This window comes from Lepidochelys olivacea (assembly GCF_965140295.1).
Source record: "Lepidochelys olivacea isolate rLepOli2 genome assembly, chromosome: 1".
Classification (NCBI taxonomy): Eukaryota; Metazoa; Chordata; order Testudines; family Cheloniidae; genus Lepidochelys; species Lepidochelys olivacea.
The window spans coordinates 306,682,283-306,704,330 of NC_140411.1; the positions used below are offsets into that span (position 1 = coordinate 306,682,283).

Sequence of the window (22,048 nt, forward strand, 5' to 3'; positions counted from 1 at the left end):
CTCCCACGGGGATGTACACTGTATCGGCGGCGGGACCATCTCCCCCCTTCAGGCGGCACCTGCCGAGGTCGGGCGCACAAGGAGACGGGCCGCCGATCTGGCTCTGGACCGAAGCGCAGGACGCTCCTGCTGCCCCAGAAGCCTGTCCCGGCACCGAACACGTGCCGGGGCCCGGGCAGATAGCGCGGGAACCCAGCCCCGCTCGCCCGCCTCGCCTCGCCTCGCCTCCCGTTCCCCTCCTTCTCCCCCGGGCTCGGCGGGGCTCGCTCGCGGGGCGGGGCGTGCGCGGGAGCGAGAGGGCAGCCCCCGGCTGGCGCGGCGCGGCGCGGCGCGGCGCTCTCCGGGGCGGGGCTCCACCCAAGCCCAGGCGGCGCGGAGCCCAGCCGGAGGCAGCCACCGGCGGGGCCCCGGGGACAGCGCATCAGCGGAGCCGCCATGGGGCTGGAGAAGGAGACGGGAGACACGAAGATCTTCATGGCCGAGGACAGCTTCGGGCGCTCCGGCGGCCCCGCGCCAGCCGGCCCGGAGAAGCGGGCGGAGAACGGCCCGTGCAGAGACCCGCGCGGGCTGAACACCCACCTGAAGGTGAGGGGGGGTTGGGGCCCCATTGGCGGCCTCCTGCGCTCCGCTCTCTGCTCGCCTCCTGGCCGCTGGCTCCTTGCAAAGCAGGGGGCTGCGTTCCCCCTTAGCCGCCGCTCTGCAGCCCCCGTGGCCGGCCTCGGGCATCTCCCTCCCTCCCTACCCCTCCCCCCCCCCACCCCAAGAGCCCGGGCCGTTCTGGGCGCCTGACCATATGTTTTAACACACGCGCTGTTGTTTGAAACTGGGCAATACAAAAATCGCGGGGTCTCTCTGCCCGATCCCCCGGCCTGCCCGGACACCTGTGCCAGTCAGGCTGAACTGAATTGTCACCGTCCGAGCTTCCCTGGTGTTCTGCAGGGGCCTCTAGCCAAAAGTCACTCTGCGCTGTAAAGCCTGGGGACAGGGGTATTTAACAAATCCGAGTGCAACGCATCAGCAGCCAAAGCTCCAGTGTAGTTCCCTCTTCATCCCCAGCGTTGTATCATTGCCATTGCCCTTGGAGACAGAAGCTGATTTGGCGGTGGGGGTGTTTTCTTTGTCATTCTAGCTGGGGTTTGAGGATGTCATAGCAGAGCCTGCATCATCTCACTCCTTTGACAAAGTTTGGATCTGCAGCCACGCTCTCTTTGAGCTCAGCAAATACGTGCTGTACAAGCTCCTGACTCTATTCCTTGCCATCCCACTGGCTCTGGTTGCAGGAATTGTCTTTGCAGTACTTAGCTGTCTGCATATCTGGTGAGTAAATTTATTGCCTTCCACTTCAGTTGTCTTCCTCCTGAAACATGAATATCCATATACAGTAAAGAAGTGCCACTATAAATTCAGTCTCTGTGCACAAGGGAGAGTGAACAATTCTTATGATGATGCCATAGATCCTAACTAGCGATAGGCCCTTCTACAGCTAGTAAATTCAGGCCGATTTGAGTATTTGCTGTGTTTTTAAAGGGACGACATGAGCTTTCTGTGCCTGGGTTCCTCATCTGTAAAATTTCTTCTACCCTGGATCTGTCTTGTTTATTTAGTTTGTAAGCTCCTTGGGACAGGGACTTTTTCTTACTTTGGATTTGTGCAGTGCTTAGCACAATTGGGCCCCAATCTTGGGTAGGGCCTCTAGATGCTACTGTGATATAAATAATAATGATGATGATTTAGTTTATTGGACTATGCAGATTGCTTAATCGTGTGTATTTAATATAAGGGCTTGGCAGAGGTATAGTGCCAGCTGGCTAGGAGGGCCATGTATGTTTCCCTCCCTCCCATTGCAACTTTTTCTCATCAGTTTGACACCCAGTCCCCTACCTACTCAGTCTTCCTCAATTGAGCCAGCTACTCCTCCTTTCCCATGCCACCTTTGCTATTGCCACTAAAGCTGCTGCCTCTGCCTTTGAACGTGAGGCATGGTCATAACAACGTGCAATGCAATGTACCCTGGGCACCTCCAGGACAGGGACCCCCTGCTGAGCGCAGACTGATCCTGGCCACATGCCAAGTTCCACAGGAGGACACAGTAGCTCTAGAAGCTCACAAGGAAGCTGATGTACTTTGTTACATTTTTGGCAATGGTTTGAAGAATCTTCAGAACAGAGAGGCAGCTAGATTGTGGAGATGAATGGGGGCTGGAGATGAAAGGGCTACATAAGGGGAAGCTGGGAATCCATCTGGCTGCCAAGGTAGGTAAAAGGGGTAGGATGACTACGTGCCCAGGACCATGCCCACAAACCAAGATTTTCTTTAAGTACTAGTTTTAGACAAGATTTTCATTGTTAGAACTTGCTTTCAGGAATGGATAGCTGGAGTTTTAACAGTCAGACCTTTCGAGCTCTTTAAACATCTAAAGATGTTGCAGTCTAATTTAATAAGCCCCAATTCATTAAGACTGTTCTAGGCTTCTGTGCCACAGAAGCACCTCTTGTATAGATTTCCATGCAACAGAATGCAGACATGAATTAGGTCTCTGAAAATCAGTTACAGTGCCAAATCCAACTCATGTGAGTAATCCCCATTGACTTTAACAGGAGCTGCAGTGGCTCAGCACTTCTGAGATAGAGGTGTCCAACCATAAGCACCCAATTTTGATGATTTTGGCCTCAGTCTGTCTCTGGGCCTAATTATTTCCCCGACTAAAAAAGTACAGAGGAGAACTTTCATTCTGATCTCCTGTGATGCCCTGAGTGAGGTGTAAAAGAGTTAGCTACCTCTGGCTCCATCCCTACCCTAGTCAGGATCCAATTCTAGTAGGTGACAAAGACCAGCGAAATCCAATTTTCCCACACTAACTTCAATGCAAAGTTAGTGAAGCTTGAGTCTTTGTTAACTTCTGTGCAGCACTGTCTGCCCATTCCACATTCCCTGGGACCATGGATTTGAACAGAGCTGTGCTTCTAGGATCTGGTAATGGGACAAGAGACCCCAGAGCTGGCATGGAGTGGAGGCATAGGGTTTCCAAACAGATAGTACTGGCTTCTTTTGGAATCCCACTGGGCTTAGGAACATACCTGCTGCTTGTTTTGTGGGTGGGAGGAGGGGAATTCCAGGAAAACTCCACTAACAGATTGTGAGTTCTCCCTCCCATGTAACTGGCAGCAGGAGGGGCTATCAGAGCCTCTGTGCCTCAGTTTCTTTATCTATGAAACTGAGCCTGTTATACTGAGAGGTCTTTTCGGAGGCTAAATTCCATGCTGTTTGCAAAACACTTTGAAGTCCTCAGATAGAAAGTACTATAAACATGCAAAGTACTGTTGTTGTAACTATATTGGTATGCTAAAAATCCACATAGGCCTGGCCTGACCTGGCATTCCTCACTCACCTAGAACTCCCCAGGATTTCAGCAGCAGTTGTGCACCCCAGATCTGAGAGCAGATTTTAGTTCTCAGTAGCTGGGATAACTTTAAAGAAAGACGCAGCATATTATACATTATGTAATGGGAGTGGGAAGGAGAAAGAAAATTAAATGAGAAAAATACCAACATTGTGATTTGATTTACACTTACTTTTTAATAGGAAAATAAATGAAACCCATTCTGGACGCACCCCCCCCCCCCCATCCTGGCTGCCTTAAGCCAGTCTCCATAGTTACGCTATCTGGTAAGAATGAGACAATCTGAAACTGGGCCAATGCCAGCCAACAGTTTAGTGACCTGTATAGGAGCTCCTTGGAGCAAGGTTACTTCTCTGCATTCCTTTGCCTGTAGTGATTTATTTCTCTCATGCTACAGACTGTGAATTGTGGAAAAACTTGTCACACCAACTGTTAGAAGCTCCCTGTGAATATCCTGAATAAACTTTAAAAAATATCCTTAAACTGGCGCTGGAATTTTTTATTGAAGTGGTTTGCTTTATGGTTAGGTTGTGCTGTTTCAATACCAGCGTTCCAAGTGATAAACTCAGAATTCTGACCCTTGCTGTAGATCAGGGATGAAATATTGTTCCGAGTTACATGTGTGCAACCACTTTGAAGTGTAACTCATGTGTAACTCATGGCAGAATTTGGCCCTATGCTTTTTTTCTAAAAATGTCCCGGTGTTTGTTCATTAAGGTCTTAACCCTGAGAAAAGCTGAGGACTTGCAACTCCTTTGAGGAACCTCCATGCTAGTGTAGCATGCACGGATTTCCTCTCCCAGGTTGCAAAGCAAAGTTCCCCTCTGCCCGTGTAGAGATTTCCAAGACCCAGCAAGCTTCATGCCTTGACCTCATTTGGAGCTGCAGGTGCTTGGCATTATTCTGTTTCACAGCCTCATGGCCTGAATTTCCATCCATCACTTGCTATGGTGTACAGTCAATGATCAAGATGCAAAGAAGTGGACATCTGTCACCTTTAACATTTCTCTTTTATGGCTTGATAGCTGTGGTACTCAACCTTGATAACCACAAAATCATAAGCGCTGAAAAGCCACATCCTCACTGAATGAATGGAATCAGAGAGCCACTGAACAACTGTCCTGACATTGTGTTGTCTCAATGTGAGAGTTGTCTGTCCTCCCTCACGCCGTCTACCCACTTCTTGGCTGCAGGGAACGAAAAGGAAGAGATGTTGTTTCTCTTTTTGCCTTCCCCACCCCACCAACCTGTTTGTAGGGAGTGGATCGTTGAGGTTCTAGTCTGTTGGTTCACATATTACGTTCCCCATTGGGCAGCAGGGAGTATTCTTGTGACTCCCTGCTAAGTCTCATCAACACCTCTGTTATGAGTCTTCACTATCACCTTGATTATATTCTAAGCCGATGGGTTTGATTTACTGCAGGGAACTATGGCTGTGTGTTCCCACGAGGCATGTCTACACTGCATCTCGGAGCAAACTCTTACTTGCGGGGCTCATGCTAGCATTGTAAAAATAACTGGGTAGATGTTGCAGCTTTGGCTGGAGGGGGCTTGGGAGCCCAAGCTCCTCCCCAAGCCATAACATTTGATGCACCATCTGCACAGCAATTTTGAGAGCACAAGTGCAAGTCTGTGGACCCAGACTGGGAGACTTCCTCTCAGATGCAATGTGGACATATCCACTGCTCTGAGTGGAGTTTGAGGGGCTCAAACTACCTGCAGCCTACTCCACTGTAGAGCCTGGAGCAATCCTGTGTGCCCCAGAAAATAGGAGCGGTCAGCCAAGAAGAGGATTCTTCCAGAATACCTGTGGGGGGCAGTTGTAAGAAATCTCCCCAAAGGACAGATTCTGTTACTATTACTGCTGCCCTTACCAGTGGTTCTTCCCAACGATTGCAGCTTTTCCACTACCTGTCCATTAGGGGTGATTTCCTCCTCCCCCTACCCCACTCCTGATGCAGCTTCCCCCATAGGGTTTGGGGTGGAGGTTTAAATTGCACTAGATTATTCAGCAAATAATGTCATCAGATAATAATGTAGAGAAAATCATTAGCTACTCACGGAAAATTAGTGAACAGAAGAGGAGGCACAGTTTATCTATCAAATGACATGCAGCACACTATATGCTATAGTCATAATAAATTGTATACACAGTTGAACTGTACATAACCATAGCCCCACTTTTGAGTGTAGCATACCCTCTTATACTACATGCATATTATTCCAGTAGCATTCACAGTTCTATATGGTATCTACGTTACATGCTGTTTCAGCAGAGACAAAGAAAGGGAAGGTTTTAGAAGAACTATTCTTGTTCAAATCCATCTGGGTTAGCTGAGAGTGCAACATAGACATATTAGCATACTGTTTGCATTGTTGGACTTGATTTGATAATGGCTGAGAACCCAAGCAGACAAACATTTAGTATTGCTCTATGGCACAGCCTTTTAGAAAACCACTTTAAAATCACAGGTCAACGTTACATAAATCATTTCTATGTTTGTTTTTTATCTACACTGAACACCCTTTTAAATGACTTCTCGCTTACTGAAATGCCTGGATAAATGAAGCTAGGTCACATCCCTTTTGCAGAGTGTACACCATATGTTGCTTCACAACATAGCCAAATTCTATTTTTCTGAAGGTTTTAAATGTCTCTGAAACCTTTTTGGTTAAATAAGATTCCGTTGTCGTTAATAAACGTAACCAAGGATTGACTGGCAAATCCATTGTTCTATAGTAGTAGTAATCCTCAAATCTTCTCCTTTCTAGGATTGTGATGCCTTTTGTAAAGACCTGCCTCATGGTCTTGCCTTCAGTGGAGACTGTATGGAAGAGTGTGACGGATGTTCTTATTGCACCGTTATTTCAGAGCCTAGGTCGATGCTTTGCTACAGTCAATATACGCCTGGACCAAGAGTAAACATCAGAGATACAATTCTGCTGTAGTCTTAGATGGTGGTATACCTCTTTGCTAATGTAACTTAGATGCACTTATCATTCATTCCAAAACTGTTAGGATTAAAATAGCTGGTTTAAAGTGGGGACACATTATTTAAAAAAAAATCATTTACTTTCAGGGGATAAATTTAAGATAAACTAGACTATTTTCATATCTAACTATTTTAAACAATGTGGGGTATTTTGGCAACACTTTATTTTAATGGTACACTGATTACCAGAATGAAGAAAAATTCTTGTGGAGGTATATGTGACCACCACAATAGTATCATAGAAAATTGCTATGGCTGGTGGTGTTACTCTGAATACTAGTGAAATTAGCAGTGATGTGACACACTGGGTCAAACTCACTTCTAGAGTTTCAGAGATGGGTCTGGCCCACTATTCAGCATTATCCTTGGAAGGTTGTATGCTCAATTCTCATTGTCAGCAGGAGTTGTGCATGCAACAGTATGGGGAGGGGAATTCTTTTCTACTGATGTGTATGGGTAATATTCACTCAGCTCCCATTACTGCTTTGTAAATCTTCCATATATCAGTGGAGAAAAGTTCCCCAAAGTTTACCCTTTAAAATAAGATGTTAGCTAATGGTTTGAGACAATCAGCTAATCTATATATTTTATTTAATGAGATTTTAACTTTGCTGTATATTTTGTATTTATGTAAATGTTTATCAGTTTTCCTTGAAGCATTATTTCTACAGCATTTGTATACTTGCGGAATTATTATGCTGAAGAAGTTTGACACTGCAGAAGATTAAATGAGATTGGTGAGATTTTACTGACTAGATTACACAGATCTTTGGAAATGCTGCTGTGCAATTCAAGTATACCAAGTATATATTTTTTTCATAATTGAATGTAAGAGCAGTGCACACAAATGTTTTCATACAAGATTATGCAAAAAAGTTTGAAATACATGTTTGAGAATTGTTCATTTCTTTAATTAAAAACAGGCTGTAATGAATGCAGCCTTGCCTATCTCTGTGTATTATCAGCAACATTGTGATATTTAAAATAATATACACTATTCTGGCACTTTGATTAAGTGGAAAGCATTCTCTCTTATTTCAAGCAAGTACACATATTTAATATACTTGTCCAGTTCTCTCCACACATTTAATTGACTCTGGTAAATGCTTTATTTATTACTTTTAAAGTCTAACTATAAAGGATAGTTTTCCCTCCTGCACTTAATACAGCTTTATAAACCAGAATGGCGTGTATACAAAGGTACATGAAAATTATATTGATCTTTTGATGCGGTACATGCTACTGATTTATATAAATACAGATGAACAAGTTACAACTGTAAAATGTTTATAATGTGGTGCAATATTCTGAAGCAATGTTATGCATTATTCAATTTTTGGTAGCCCAGTTTACTAAATCATCTTTTCTTGTCTTGGGTAGATAGATGACAAATATGTAAATCATTTTAAAAAACTTTTTTTTTAAATGAATGTAGGATACTTATGCAACTTTACAGTAACATATGGTAGGAAAAAGATGGTGTAAATGGACACAGCTCCACTGATCTTGGTGATGTTTCACCCATTTACAATCGTAGCGAATTTGTCTCCCTATGTAAGTTTTAGAACCACTCGTAAGTTCAAACTTAGTAAGTAAGACAGAAAACTTTCATCTAAAATCATGTTAATATTCTCTAAAATAGATTCCCATTGAGGTACTTTGGCTACATGCCAAATGATTTTTGGGAAAAAAAATTAGGACACAAATTTCATAGCATATGAAACAGAGCTTTATTTTCTAATGAGCTGCAAAACATTCTCATTCGCCACCCAGTAGTAAATGAACTAGTACACATTATGTAGTCTTTGTACTTCAAAAACACACTTTTTTTTCCATAGGTAGCAATTGGAGATGGGCTCAAACCAAAGTTCTAGAACTGCACACTTTCACATTCAAATCTGGATCTTAATACACATAGCTGGTCCCTATTGCGCTAGTCAGAAATTCCCACCCTCTCCCAATTAACAATTTCAATGAAAATATGTTTTTCAAAAATTTTCAGATTTTTGTCAAACAGAAAGTTTTGGCTTTTTGACCATCAAAAACCAAAATATTTCACCTTTTGTTTTTTCAGTGACTACCTTCACATTTTTGACATGCATGTTTTCCCCCCAAAAAAAGTTCATTTTGTAGAAAAAGCTATTTTGCATCAAAAAGGTTTTGACAGAAAATTGGTAACCGGCTGTCGCCCTTATCTCTGAAATGTGCTGAACCAGTACCCCATCAATGAATAGCACTAAGCTTTGAGGAGGTTCAGCTCTGGATCCAAACTTTATGATTGAGGCCTAGTGACAACTGATTTTCTCTTGGTCACATGCTAATGGATATGTGCATTCTTAAAAATAGCTTGTTGAAGTCAGCAGGGCTCTAAACTACCAAAGAGAATCTAGAAGACTGATCTGGGTTGTTCTTACTTAGTTTTTGGCCAGTCTGTACTTTATTCATCACTAATTGATTTTTTCACCATTACTGTAACTATAACACAAGACAAAAGCAAGTTTGTAATGAAGAACATCTCATTTAGGAAAGTATATATAGTTATAAGCTGTCTTGTTTCTTTTATATTTTAGGACCAATAACTTCCTCTGGAGCAGGTATACCTCTGCTTATAAAAGCGTTGCTTCCATCCTTAAGAAACCTGTTAATATTTTACATGACCAAAAAAAAAAAAAACCCGAAGAGAAGTATTATGAAAAAGGAGGAAAGAATCATAGAAATGTAGGACCTAAGTTCCCTCTAAGGCGCACACCTGTGCGGCCACGCAGGAGGCTACCAAGGGCCATGCACCTAATTCCCGCAGCCCCAGGGCTGCAGCGCAGCAAGGGGAGACACCTCTCCCTCCAAGCTCCGGGGCTGTGGTGGAGAGAGACGCCTCCCCCAGCCCAGGGGCTGTGGGGGGAGAGGTGCCTTTCCCCCAGCCCTGGAACCACAGTGGCGGGGAGAGGCGCCTCATCCCCCAGCCCCAGCCCTGGAGCTGCTGTGGTGGGGAAAGGTGCCTCTCTCGCAGCCCAGGTGCTGCTGCGGCATGGAGAGACGTTCTCCCCCAGCCTAGGTGCTGCTGCACGGAAAGAGAGCTTGGGGGAGTCCTCTCTCTCCCTGCCGCAGCCCCAGGGCAGCCTGCACCCCCAGCCAGAGCTCTCATCCCCCCACACACCCCAATCCTCTGCCCCAGCCCTGAGCCCCCTCCTGCACCCTGAAACCCTCATCCCTGGCCCTACCCCTGAGCCTGCACCCGCAACCAGACCCCTCACCTCCTGCACCCCAACACTCTGCCCTAGCCCTGAACCCCCTCCCACACTCCAAACCCCTCATCCCCACCCCTGCCACGCATCACCTCCATATTGGTGCACATAGCGAAATTCATTCCACACATGGATGGGAAAAATTAGAGGGAACATTGTGTAGAACTGGAAGGGACCTCAATAGGCCATGTAGCTCAGTCCCCAACAGTGAGGCAGGACTAAGTATTATCTAGACCATCCCTGACAGGTGTTTGTCTAACCTGTTCTTAAAAACCTCCAATGACAGAGATTCCACAGCCTCCCTAATTAATTTGTTCAAGTGCTTAACTACCCTTACAGTTAGGAAGTTTTTCCTAATGTCTAACATAAATCTCCCATGCTGCAATTTAAGCCCATTACTTCTTGTCCTGTCCTCAGTGGTTAATGAGAACAATTTGTCACCTTCTTTATAGCAACCTTTTACATACCTGAAAACTGTTATCATGTCTCCTCACAGTCTTTTCTTCTCGAGACTAAACAAACACGCTTTTTTCAATCTTTCTTCATAGGTCATGTTTTCTAGAGCTTTAATCATTTTTGTTGCTCTCCTCTAGACTTTCTCCAATTTGTCCACGTCTTTCCGAAAGTGTGGCTCCCAGAACTGGACACGATACTTCAGCTGAGGGCTTATTGGTGCCGAGTAGAATGGAAGAATTATTTCTCTTACCTTGCTTACAACATTCCAACTAGTACATCCCAAAATGATCTTTGCTTTGTTTGCAACAATATTACACTGTTGACTCATATTTAATCTGTGATCCATTATAAGCCCCAAATCCTTTTCTGCAATACTCCTCCTAGGCAGTCATTTCCCATGTTGTATTTGTGCAATTGATTATCTCTTCCTAAGTGTCGTGCTGTGCAATTATCATTGAATTTCATCCTACTTATTTCATACATTTTTTCCAGTTTGTCAAGATCAAGTTCTAATCCTGTCCTGAATAAAATCAGGCCCAGGACTGATCATCGTGGGACCTCACTTGATATGCCCTTCCAAATTTGATTGCAAACTATTGGTAACTGCTCTCTGAGTATGCTTTTCCAACCAGTTGTGCACGCACCTTATAGTAGGTTCACCCAGGCTATATTTCTCTAGTTTGTTTATGATAAGGTCATATGAGACCGTATCAAAAACTTTACTAAAGTTGAGATATATCTCCTCTACTGCTTCCCCCCATTCACAAGGCTTCTTATCCTGTCAAAGAAGGATTTTAGGTCAGTTTGACATGATTTGTTCTTGATAAATCTGTGTTAACTTTTACTTACCACCTTATTTTCTTCTAGATGCTTATACATTTATTTTTTGATTATTTGCTCAATTATCTTTCCAGATATGCAAGTTAAACTGACAATCTATAATTCCCTACATTGTCCTTGTTTTCCTTTGTGTAGATAGGTACTATATTTTCCCTTTTTGCAGTCCTCTGGGATCTCTCCCATCCTCCACATGTTCTCAGTGATGATTGCAAATGACTCGAAATCTCTTCAGCCATTTCCTTACGTATTCTAGGATGTATATCAGGCCCTGCAGACTTAAAGGCATCCAACTTGTCTAAGTTGTTCGTTTCCTATTTTAGCCTCAGAGCCTACCCCATTTACATTGATGTTTGTTATGTTAGACGTCCAATTACTGCTAACTTTTTTAGCAAAAACTGAAACAATGAATGCCACTTTGGCCATTGCTGCATTTTCTGTTACTGTCTTTCCTTCCTCATTGAGTAACGGGCCTACCCTGCCCTTGGTCTTCCTCTTGCTTCTCACTTATTTGTAAAATGTTTTCTTGTTACCATTTATGTCCCTAGCTAGTTTAATCTCTTTTTTTTCTTTGCCTTGGCCTTTCTAATTTTGCCTCAACAGTGGGGTTTTTTTTTTATATTCTTCCTTTGTAATTTGACCGAGTTTCCACTTTTTTGTAGGACTCTTTTTTGGGCTTCAGATCATTGAAGATTTGCTTAAGCCAAGGTGGTCTCTTACCATACTTCCTGTCTTTCCTATGCATTGGAATAGTTTGCTCTTCTTCCCTCACTAGTGTCTCTTTAAAAAAAAACCTGCCAACTCTCCTGAATTCGTTTTTCCCTTAGACTTGCTTCCCATGGATCTTACCTCCCATCTCCCTGAGTTCGCTTATGTCTGCTTTCTTTAAATCCACTCTCTTTATTCTGCTGTTTCCCCCCCATCATTCCTTAGAATCATGAACTTTTATCATTTCATGATCATTTTCACCCCAGCTGCCTTCCACCTTCAAATTCTCAACCAGTTTCTCCCTGTTTGTCAGAATTAAATCTAAAAGAGCCTCTCCCCTAGTTGATTTCTCCACCTTCTGCAATAAAAAGTTGTCTCCAGTGCATTCCAAGAACTTGCTGGATAATCTGTGCCCGGATCTATTATTTTTCCAATAGACAGCTGGGTAGTTGAAGTCCCCCATCACCACCAAATCCTGTGCTTTGGATGATTTTGTTCATTGTTTAAAAAAAGCCTCCTTCACCTCTTCTTCCTGGTTAGGCGGTCTATAGTAGACTCCTAACATGTTATCACCCTTTTTACCCCTTTTGCCCTTACCCAGAGACTTTCAACAGTTCTGGCTCCCTTTTCTATCTCCACCTCAGTGCAAGTGTACATATCGTGGATATACAAGGCAACACCTCTTCTCTTGTTTCCCTGCCTGTCCTTCCTGAACAAGCTGTATCCTTCTATACCAATATTCCAGTCATGTGAATTATCCCACCCAGTCTCTGTGATGCCAATTATGTAGTAATTGTGATTATTCACTACTATTTCTAGTTCTTCCTGTTTATTCCCCATACTTCTTGTATTAGTATTCAGACATCTAAGATCATCCCCCTCTATATTCCCACATGTCTTTCCTTTGTCCCTGCTGTGATTGCCCATGTTCTCCTCAGATTACGACCCTTTGCCCAGATCTCCATGTTTTGGACTTACCTGTGGGCTTCTGTCTCTCCTGCCCCCATCGAACCTGGTTTAAATCCCCACCTCACTAGGTTAGCCAGTCTGCATCCAGAAATACTTTTCCCCTTCCTTGATAGGTGGACCCTGTCTCTGCTCAGCAGTCTTCAGAACAGCATCCCATGGCTGAGGAAGTCAAAGCCTTCCTGGTGACACCATCCATGTAGCCAACCATGTAAACTGGTGAAAAGATAGAGACCACTCAATACCTGGTTACTGAGGTGAATCTACCCCAGGCCAGTTATTCTTCCATTATGCCTTGCACATATTAGGCCAAAATCTGCTCTCAGATACACAAGTATAAATTCAGAGAGATGTCATTGACTTCAGTGGAGTTGTTACAAATTTATAGCTATATACCTAAGAGGAAGGGTTGTCCAGTGATTAGAGAACTAGCCTGGACCTAAGAAGACCTGGATTTAAGCCTTCACAGGCTTCCTGTTTTCAGCATGTCATACCAGATCCTCAGCTGTCAATTGTTGTAGCTCTATTTGACAGATACGAAGCCAGGCAGCAAAAGTAAAAGGCTATGGATGCACATCTCAGAGAATCATAGAAGTGTCAGAAGGGACCGCAAGAAGTCATCTAGTCCAGTCCCCTGCACTCAAGGCAGGTTTCCTCCACTAGCACAAGTATAAACAGCAGGGTAGCTGTGCTAACATGGCTAGTGGCTGCTGAGGTGCAGCTTAACGGTATCCGTGGGGTTCCGGTGGGTTTGTACTCACGCAGGCCTGTGCTGCTGTGGCTCTATGACTCTTTATACTTGTCTCGCTCCTTGAGAGCTAGCACAAGTATGTGTATGCGAGCAGGGGTGTTGTGCCCCCAGCTCATAGTGTAGACGTAGCTTAAAGGGATGGATCCTCTGCCCCGTTGACTTCAGCTGATCTGTGGCCATTTATATCCGCTGAGGGCTTCCACTTAGGTTTTCTGTGCCTCGCTTCCCATCTGTAGAATGGAGATAATAGTACTTGCCTTGCTCACAAGTGTGTTGTGAGGATAAAGACATTAAAGATTATTGAAATTACAAACAAGTACTTTAGATTTATATTTATGAACTGTCAGTTTAGCTCTGCTAGGGAAATCATTTCAAAACCATGTTTTACATGCAGAAGATATTCTTATTTAAAAAGCATAACTAACCTTAGATTTGTCTCATTCTATATTTGTCCTTTAATATATAAAGGGCTTTAACCAACCCCCTCATATGAGTTGTTTAACACAGTCCTTTGCATCTGATTTATTGTAAAACAAATATTTTACTGTTGCATGTAGAAAGAGGTTGTTACATTTCTATCTTCCCTCCCACCCAATGTGTTCTTTAATAAAACTGAGTTTGAAAGAAATCCTAACAGGAATGTTGATTTATGACTAAATGAAAACCCCTTTCCCACCCACCTAATGAATATACTTAGGCACACACGGTTTTTTTCAGAGATAGCTGAACAGTTCAGGACACTGCTGCAGTTCTGGCACATTGGACCACACACTTTATATCTGGTAGAAGCCAAAAAATAACACCATTGTTTGTACTGGGTGTGATCTTCCCCCACTTGCAGGGATAAACTGTTGCTGTAAAGTCACATGAATGCTCTTTTTTAAAATTACATGTTGAAAAAGAACAGTCTTTAAGAAAAACAAGTAGAACAAGGTCAAACACTGGACACTTCCACCACTATTGTACATGAACAGAGTGAGCATAAGAAAGTTGGAGCTAACTGCAAGAAGCTACAGTAAATGCACTCAACCTGTAATTATAAAAGAGATGGCAAGTGAGGTGCTGTAGATGCACATTATGTTCTAGACAGCTAAATCACCACAGCAAATGCCTATGTATTGATTTCAATCCCAGCAATTGGCAGGCCACCTACTCTTCAGCTGAATGAAATGAATATGGTTATGCCACAAATGTTTTAATACAAGAATAGCTTCCCCTGGAGATGCTTGTAGTTAAATAAGTCTTAAGTGACTACTGCAAGGATTTAATTGATTATTACTCTGACCTTGAACAACACAGACTAATCACTTGGCTAGAGATACGTATAAAATACAGATTCCCTTTATGCAACATATCCTCCTCCCATTGAAGTCAATGGGACTTTTGCCACTATCTTCAGTGGAAATGGGAACTTCCCTGTCTGTATTCATTACTTTGGACCTGATGCAAGACAACATGGTATTTCTAGCTATTAAAAAAAAAAGAGAGAACTCTGCAGCAAACCTCACAAAAATATCCCTACATTTTGGCCTGCTTGTGAGAGTGCCTAGAAAATGTACATTTTTCCTTGGAGAGATTTCTCCATCAAAAACAAAAACCTTTCTGCTTACCAGAATAATTGTGTGTTCCAGTCGAGGTGATGCTGATGGTCATCAGTGAAATACAGCTTATTTTGTCACTTTGACCTCAATCTGAATACTATCAATACCAAGTATTCACTTTGTAAACCAGCAAAGGCTTGATGATATAGTGCAAGCACTGAATGAAGTGTTGAAGGAAGCTATAAGACCAATGGGGATTAGCCAGTTGCATTATATAATTCATGCTACAGCAACTGTATCATAGAATCATAGAATATCAGGGTTGGAAGGACCCCAGAAGGTCATCTAGTCCAACCCCCTGCTCAAAGCAGGACCAATCCCCAATTAAATCATCCCAGCCAGGGCTTTGTCAAGCCTGACCTTAAAAACTTCTAAGGAAGGAGATTCTACCACCTCCCTAGGTAACGCATTCCAGTGTTTCATCACCCTCCTAGTGAAAAAGTTTTTCCTAATATCCCACCTAAACCTCCCCCACTGTAGCAGCTCATCAGTTGATCATCAAGCCAGCAGAGGATGTGAACCAACAGAAAACTTGCTATATTTAAAAACCTCCATGGAAATGAAGGTTAAACAAGAAGATTAAGCTGTCACATCACAATATCAGCCTATTGGATGAACTGGGGAAAAAAACATTTAAAAATAAAACAGAAGCAAACAACACTGGAGATGAAATATGAATGAAAGGGATGTGAGAGTTGTGAAGGAACAACATAAACAAAAACTGACCATACTGAGTCACAGACTTGAAAAATATTCAGCACGAAGCTGTCAATGTCAAGAGAACAGACACTCCATGAGATACCACAGAGATTCTTTGATCAGATCAACATTAAAAGCAGAATAGGAAAATGTAGAGAGACAATCAATAATGAGAGTTTCAGGGCTACTGGAAGGAACTCTGGTCAAAGACTGTACAACATAATCAAAAAATGTAGAAAATACACGATAAAGGAACACAGAAATATCGACGAAAGAAATAGATGAGATATTGAGAGGAATTAAAAACTGGAAAGCACCTGAACCAGATGGGGTGGATGGATTCTGGCTGAAATGCCTTCCAACTCTCCATGATTGTTTACCTGAACAACTTAACAAATGTTTGAAGAACAGATATCCAAGATGGATGGTGATGGGAAGAAATATATATATATATATATATATATATATATATATATATGAAAGAAGGCCACAGTGATCCTATGGATTATAGACTGATCACATGTTTACCAACTATGTGGAAACCTGTAATGGCTATTCTGTCCAAGAAGATTTGAATAGTTCTAGCTCTCTATGGAATGCTGCCTCCTGAGCAAAAAGGCTGCACAGTAAATATGAAAGGTACAAAAGACGACCTCAGACTGAACAGAAGGATCACAGAAGAGGCAAAACGAAAAAATGTAGAGGTGGGGTGGATAGACTACCAAAAAGCATATGACAGCATCCCACATTCGTGGATAAGTGAGACTCTGAAAATGGACAAAGATGATTTCCTTTCTGCAGCAAGATAACTGGAACACTCAACTCATCCTGGAAAGTCCAAACTAAAAGAGGACTCTTTCAAGGGGATTATTTATCTCTAATGTTGTTCATGGCAGCAATGCTGGTGCTGCCATGGATGCTCCATGAGATAAATTGTTGTTATATCAGGTAGGAGCAACTGCCAGTTAACCATTTGTTATACACAGATGGTCTGAAACTATATGCATGGTCATAAAAGGAGATAGAGATTGATGACTTGTAGAAAAGTTTGGTGAAGATATAAAGCTATGGATTGACTTGGTGAAATGTGTGTTTGCATCTGAAGAAGGATAGGCAAATAATGTGGGCGAAGTCAAGCGACAACAATTAAGATGTTTGCACACCAATGCAAGGAGTGTGGGTAACAAAATAGAGGAACTAGAACTACTGTGCAGGAAGTGAAACCAGATATTATAGGGATAAAAGAAACATGGTGAAATAGTAGTCGTGACTGACTGGAGTACAGGCATTGAAGGGTTTGTGCTGTTCAGGAAAGACAGAAATAAAGGCAAAGGTGGTTGAGTAGCATTATATATTAATGATGAGGTAGACAGTAAAGAAATTAGAAGTGATGGAATGGATAAGACAGAGTCTGTTTGGGCCAAAATCACTTTGGGGAAGGAAGCTACTAGAGGTTCCCTTGGGCTAGTGCTTAGGGCATGCTACAGACCTCCAGGATCCAATTTGGATATGGATAGAGACCACTGTAATATTTTTAATGAAATAAATACTACTGGGAATTGTGTGATTATAGGAGACTTTAACTTCCCAGATATAGATTGGAAGACAAGTGCTACTAATAATAGTAGGGCTCAGATTTTCCTGGATGTGAAAGCTGACAGAATTCTTCACCAAATAGTCACTGAACCAACAAGAGGTTGATGCCATTTTAGATTTGGTTTTGGTGAGTAGTGAGGACCTCATAGAAGAATTGGCTGTAGGGGACAACCTTGGTTTGAGTGATCATGAGCTAATTCAGTTTAAACATAATGAAAGCATAAACAAAAATAGATCTACAACTAGGGTCTTTGCTTTCAAAGGGGCTAACTTTAAAAAATTAAGGGAGTTAGTTAGGGAAGTGGACTGGACCAAAGAACTCCTCTGAATGTGGAGGAGGTTTGGAATTACTTTAAGTCAAAGTTGCAGAAACTATCTGAAGCCTGTATCCCAAGCAAGGGAAAAAAATGTGTAGGGAAAGGTTGCAGACCTACCTGGATGAACAAGCATCTCAAACAGGTGATTAAGAGAAATCAGAAAGCCTACAAGGAATGGAAGATGGGATGGATCAGCAAGGAAAGCTACCTCTTGGAGATCAGAAAGTGTAAGGATAAAATGAGAACTGCCAAAAGCAAAGCAGAGTTGGACCTTGCAAAAGGAATTAAAACCAAAAGAAAAAGGTTTTATAGCTATATAAAAAAGAAAACAAGAAAAGAAGTGGGACCACTGAGGATGGGGTGGAGATTAAAGATAATCAAGGCATGGCCCAACAGCTAAACACATACTTTGCTTCCGTTTTAATAAGGATAATGAGAGCTTAGAGCTAGTAGCAGGGTGGCTAATTGGAACGAGGACATGGAGGTAGGAATTACCACATCTGAGGTGGAAGTCAAATGCCAACAGCTTAATGGGACTAAATCAGAGGGCCCAGATGATCTCTGTCCAAGAATATTAGAATAACTGGCACATAGAATTGTAAGCCGAATAGTAAGGATTTTTTAAAGAATCTGTAAATTCGAGGATCATACCTTATGACTGGAGAATTGCTAATATAGTACCTATTTTTAAGAAAGGGGAAAAGTGATCTGGGAAACTACAGGCCTGTTAGTTTGACCTCAATTGTAGGCAAGGTATTGGAACAAATTTTAAAAGGGAAAGTAGTTAAGGACATAAAGATAATTGGGATAAAATACAACATGGTTTTACAAAAGGTAGATCATGCCAGTCCAACCTGATCTCCTACTTTGAGAAGATAACTGATTTTTTAGACAAAGGAAGTGCAGTAGGCCTAATCTACCTGAATTTCAGTAAGGCATTTGATACAGTTCCACATGGGAAATTATTAGTTAAATTGGAGAAGATGGGTGTTAATATGAGAATTGAGAGGTGGATAAAGAACTGGTTAAAGGGGAGACTGCAACAGGTCATACCAAAAGGTGAACTGTCAGGCTGAAGGGTGGTTACTAGTGGAGTTCCTCAGGGATCAGTCTTGGGACCTATCTTATTTAACATTTTTATTACTGGCATTGGCACAAAAAGTAGGAGTCCGCTAATAAAATTTGTGGATGACACAAAGTTGGAAGATATTGCTAGTATGGAGGAGGATCAGAATATCCTACAAGATGATCTAGACGACCTGGTAAACTGGAGTAATAGAAATGGGATGAAATTTAATAGTGTAAAGTGAAAGGTCATGCATTTAGGGACTAACAAGAAGAATTTTTGCTATAAGCTGGGGGCAAGCTATAAGCTTGGAAGAAGCAGAGGAGAAAAAAGACCTGTCTGTATTGGTTGGTCAAAGGATAACTATGAGCCGCCAATGTGATGCAGCTGTGAAAAAGGCTAATGCAGTCCTAGGATGCATCAGGCGAGGTATTTCCAACAGAGAAAGGAAAGTGTTAGTACCATTACACAAAGCACTGGTAAGACCTCATCTGGAATACTGTGTGCAATTCTGGTCTCCCGTCTTTAAAAAAGATAAATTCAAACTGGAACAGGTACAGCAAATGGCTACTAGGATGAGCCAAGGAATGGAAAACTTACCTTATGAGAGGAGACTCAAAGAGCTTGGCTTGTTTAGCCTCACCAAAAGAAGGCTGAAGGGAGATATGATTGCTCTCTATACATATGTCAGAGGGATAAATACCAGGGAGGGAGAGGAGTTTTTTAAGTTAAGCTCCAATGTGGACACAAGAACAAATGGATATAAACTGGCCATCAACATTAGAAGGTGGGATTCACAAAAATATTTCACTCACGGGTGAGTTCGGCACCTTTGTGAATCCCACCCTAAATTACTTAAGTGATCTTCTTATGAACCCTCTCCAAAGTGTTCGACTTTTTTTAGTACTGCTGCTGCACATGCTGAGGGTTGCTTATGGATAGACACTGTTTTAGAAATAAAATAAACCGGCTGGCTTCTGTAGAAAATAAATTTAAAAGAAATGCATTGCCAGCGGTTGATTCTAATCTCAAGTACACCAGAATATATTAGGAATAGTGCAGATGATGTCATTGGAATTACACAGGTGTAAAATAGGTGTAAATGAGATCAGAATCAATCTCCTAGTGGGCAGTTATACACTTGTAGTTAACTGTTATATCTCAGTCTCAGACATTGCTGCGTGGAGAGTATTTTACAGCTCTGATACCTATTTGGTGGAGTAGGATATCATGCTGGGTATTAATCTGGAAGCATATAACACAAGTGCCGAAAAACCTTCAGCTTCTAAAAATGAGAAGTGCTGACGGTGCTCAGAAAGTATTTTGTTCAATTCTACACTTAACTTTCAATCTTTCAAAAAGTTCCATCATGGTTTTATATCTATATCTATATCTATATATATATATATATCTTCAGATAGTTTTTCAACAACAGATTGTTCCATCTGATGAACAATATAAACCATGCTGGTTTTTCTTTTGCTCAGTCATGTTGCATCTTTGGATCTACATTTGTGTTGGCTGGTTTGTTTGATTTATTGATTCTTATGAAGGTAATGGTCTTATTGGAAATGGACACATTCCTTTGACCCTACCCATCCCTACAGATATGCCTCACACTCAGAAGTTGATAGCATCAGTGTAATTTTCGCTTTGTGATTTATTCTCTCTTGGCATTTAACTTTAAGCAGTAACTTGTATTCTCACCAGATACCATAGTTCATTTCAACCCTATGAAATGTCTACACTACGAAATTAGGTCGAATTTAGAGAAGACAATTTTGTAGAAAGCGTTTTTATACAGTCGATTGTGTGTGTCCCCACACAAATGCTCTAAGTGCATTTAGTCAGCGGAGTGCATCCACGGTACCGAGGCAACCATCAACTTCCGGAGCATTGCACTGTGGGTAACTATCCTACAGTTCCTGCAGTCTCCACCGCCCATTTGAATTCTGGGTAGAAATCCCAATGCCTGATGGGGCAAAAACGTTGTTGCGGGTGGTTCTGGGTACATATCATCAGGCACCCCCTTCCCTCCCTCCCTCCGTGAAAGCAACAGCAGACAATCGTTTCATGCCTTTTTTCCTGGGTTACCCGTGCAGTCACCATACCACGGCAAGCATGAAGCCCACTCAGCTCACCATCGCCGTACGTCTCCTGGGTGCTGGCAGACGCGGTACTGCATTGCTACACAGTAGCAGCTCATTGCCTTTTGGCAGCAGACAATGCAGTATGACTGGTAGCCATCGTTGCCGTATTCCAGGGTGCTCTTTTAGCCGACCTCGGTGAGGTTGGTCGGGGCACCTGGGCAAACATGGGCGTGACTCAGCCAGGTCATTTCCCTTTTAAGTTTCATCTCATGGCGATTCAGTCCTGCCAGCAGTCCTACTGCACTGTCTTCTAATTCTAGGAGACGAGAATGGCAAGCAGCCAGGAGACGACGATGGCCAGCAGTCATACTGCACTGTCTTCTGCCGAGCACCCAGGAGATGACAATGGCCAGCAGTCGTACTGCACCGTCTGCTGCCAGCAAGATGTATAAAGATAGATGAAGTGGATCAAAACAAGAAATAGACCAGATTTGTTTTTTATTCATTTTCTCCTCCCTTCCTCCTGCCCTCCATGAAATCAACAGCCTGCTAAACCCAGGGTTTTGAGTTCTATCCTTGAGGGGGCCATTCTGTTTCTCCTTGATGCAAAGCCACCCCCTTTGTTGACTTTAATTCCCTGTAAGCCAACCCTGTAAGCCATGTTGTCAGTCTCCCCTCCCTCCATCAGAGCAACAGCAGACAATCGTTTTGCGCCTTTTTTCAGTGCAGACGCCATAGCACTGGGAACATGGAGCCCACTCAGATCACCACTGCAATTATAAGCACTATAAACACCATGCGTGTTATCCAGCAGGATATGCAGAACCATAACCTGCAAGAAAAGCGAAACCAGGTGACGAAGAGGCAACTGTAGTGCGGTGACGAGAGTGATGAGGACATGGACATAGACTTCTCACAAAGTACGGGCCCCTGCAATGTGCACATCATGGTATCAATTGGGCAGGTTCATGGCGTGGAAAGCCGATTCTGGGCCCAGGAAACAAGCACAGAGTGGTGGGACTGCATAGTGTTGCAGGTCTGGGACAATTCCCAGTGGCTGTGAAACTTTCGCATGCGTAAGGGCACTTTCATGGAACTTTGTGACTTGCTTTCCCCTGCCCTGAAGCACCAGAATACCAAGATGAGAGCAGCCCTCACAATTGAGAAGCAAGTGGCGATAGCTCTGTGGAAGCTTGCAATGCCAGACAGCTACCGGTCAGTTGGGAATCAATTTGGAGTGGGCAAATCTACTGTGGGGGCTGCTGTGATGCAAGTAGCCAACGTAGTCAAAGATCTGCTGATATCAAGGGTAGTGACTCTGGGAAA

The 22,048-nt window shown here is 42.8% G+C and overlaps 1 protein-coding gene across 1 annotated transcript; it reads left to right on the plus strand.

Annotated features, from left to right (window-relative positions):
* Positions 1 to 315: 315 nt before the first annotated feature.
* On the plus strand, positions 316 to 7,425 carry CAV2 (caveolin 2). The gene is made up of 3 exons (XM_084652381.1): positions 316 to 585; positions 1,130 to 1,317; positions 6,173 to 7,425. Exons 1-3 carry the CDS (start codon positions 436 to 438, stop codon positions 6,321 to 6,323), a joined length of 489 nt encoding a protein of 162 aa, XP_084508507.1. The 5' UTR covers positions 316 to 435; the 3' UTR covers positions 6,324 to 7,425.
* The last annotated feature ends 14,623 nt before the right edge of the window (positions 7,426 to 22,048 follow it).

Excerpts from the sequence above, each read along its gene's own strand:
- CAV2 (XM_084652381.1), top strand. The coding sequence starts at position 436 with ATGGGGCTGGAGAAGGAGACGGGAGACACGAAGATCTTCATGGCCGAG. Across the intron at positions 586-1,129 it reads GGCTGAACACCCACCTGAAG|CTGGGGTTTGAGGATGTCAT; the intron begins GTGAGGGGGGGT and ends TTGTCATTCTAG. Across the intron at positions 1,318-6,172 it reads CTTAGCTGTCTGCATATCTG|GATTGTGATGCCTTTTGTAA; the intron begins GTGAGTAAATTT and ends TCTCCTTTCTAG.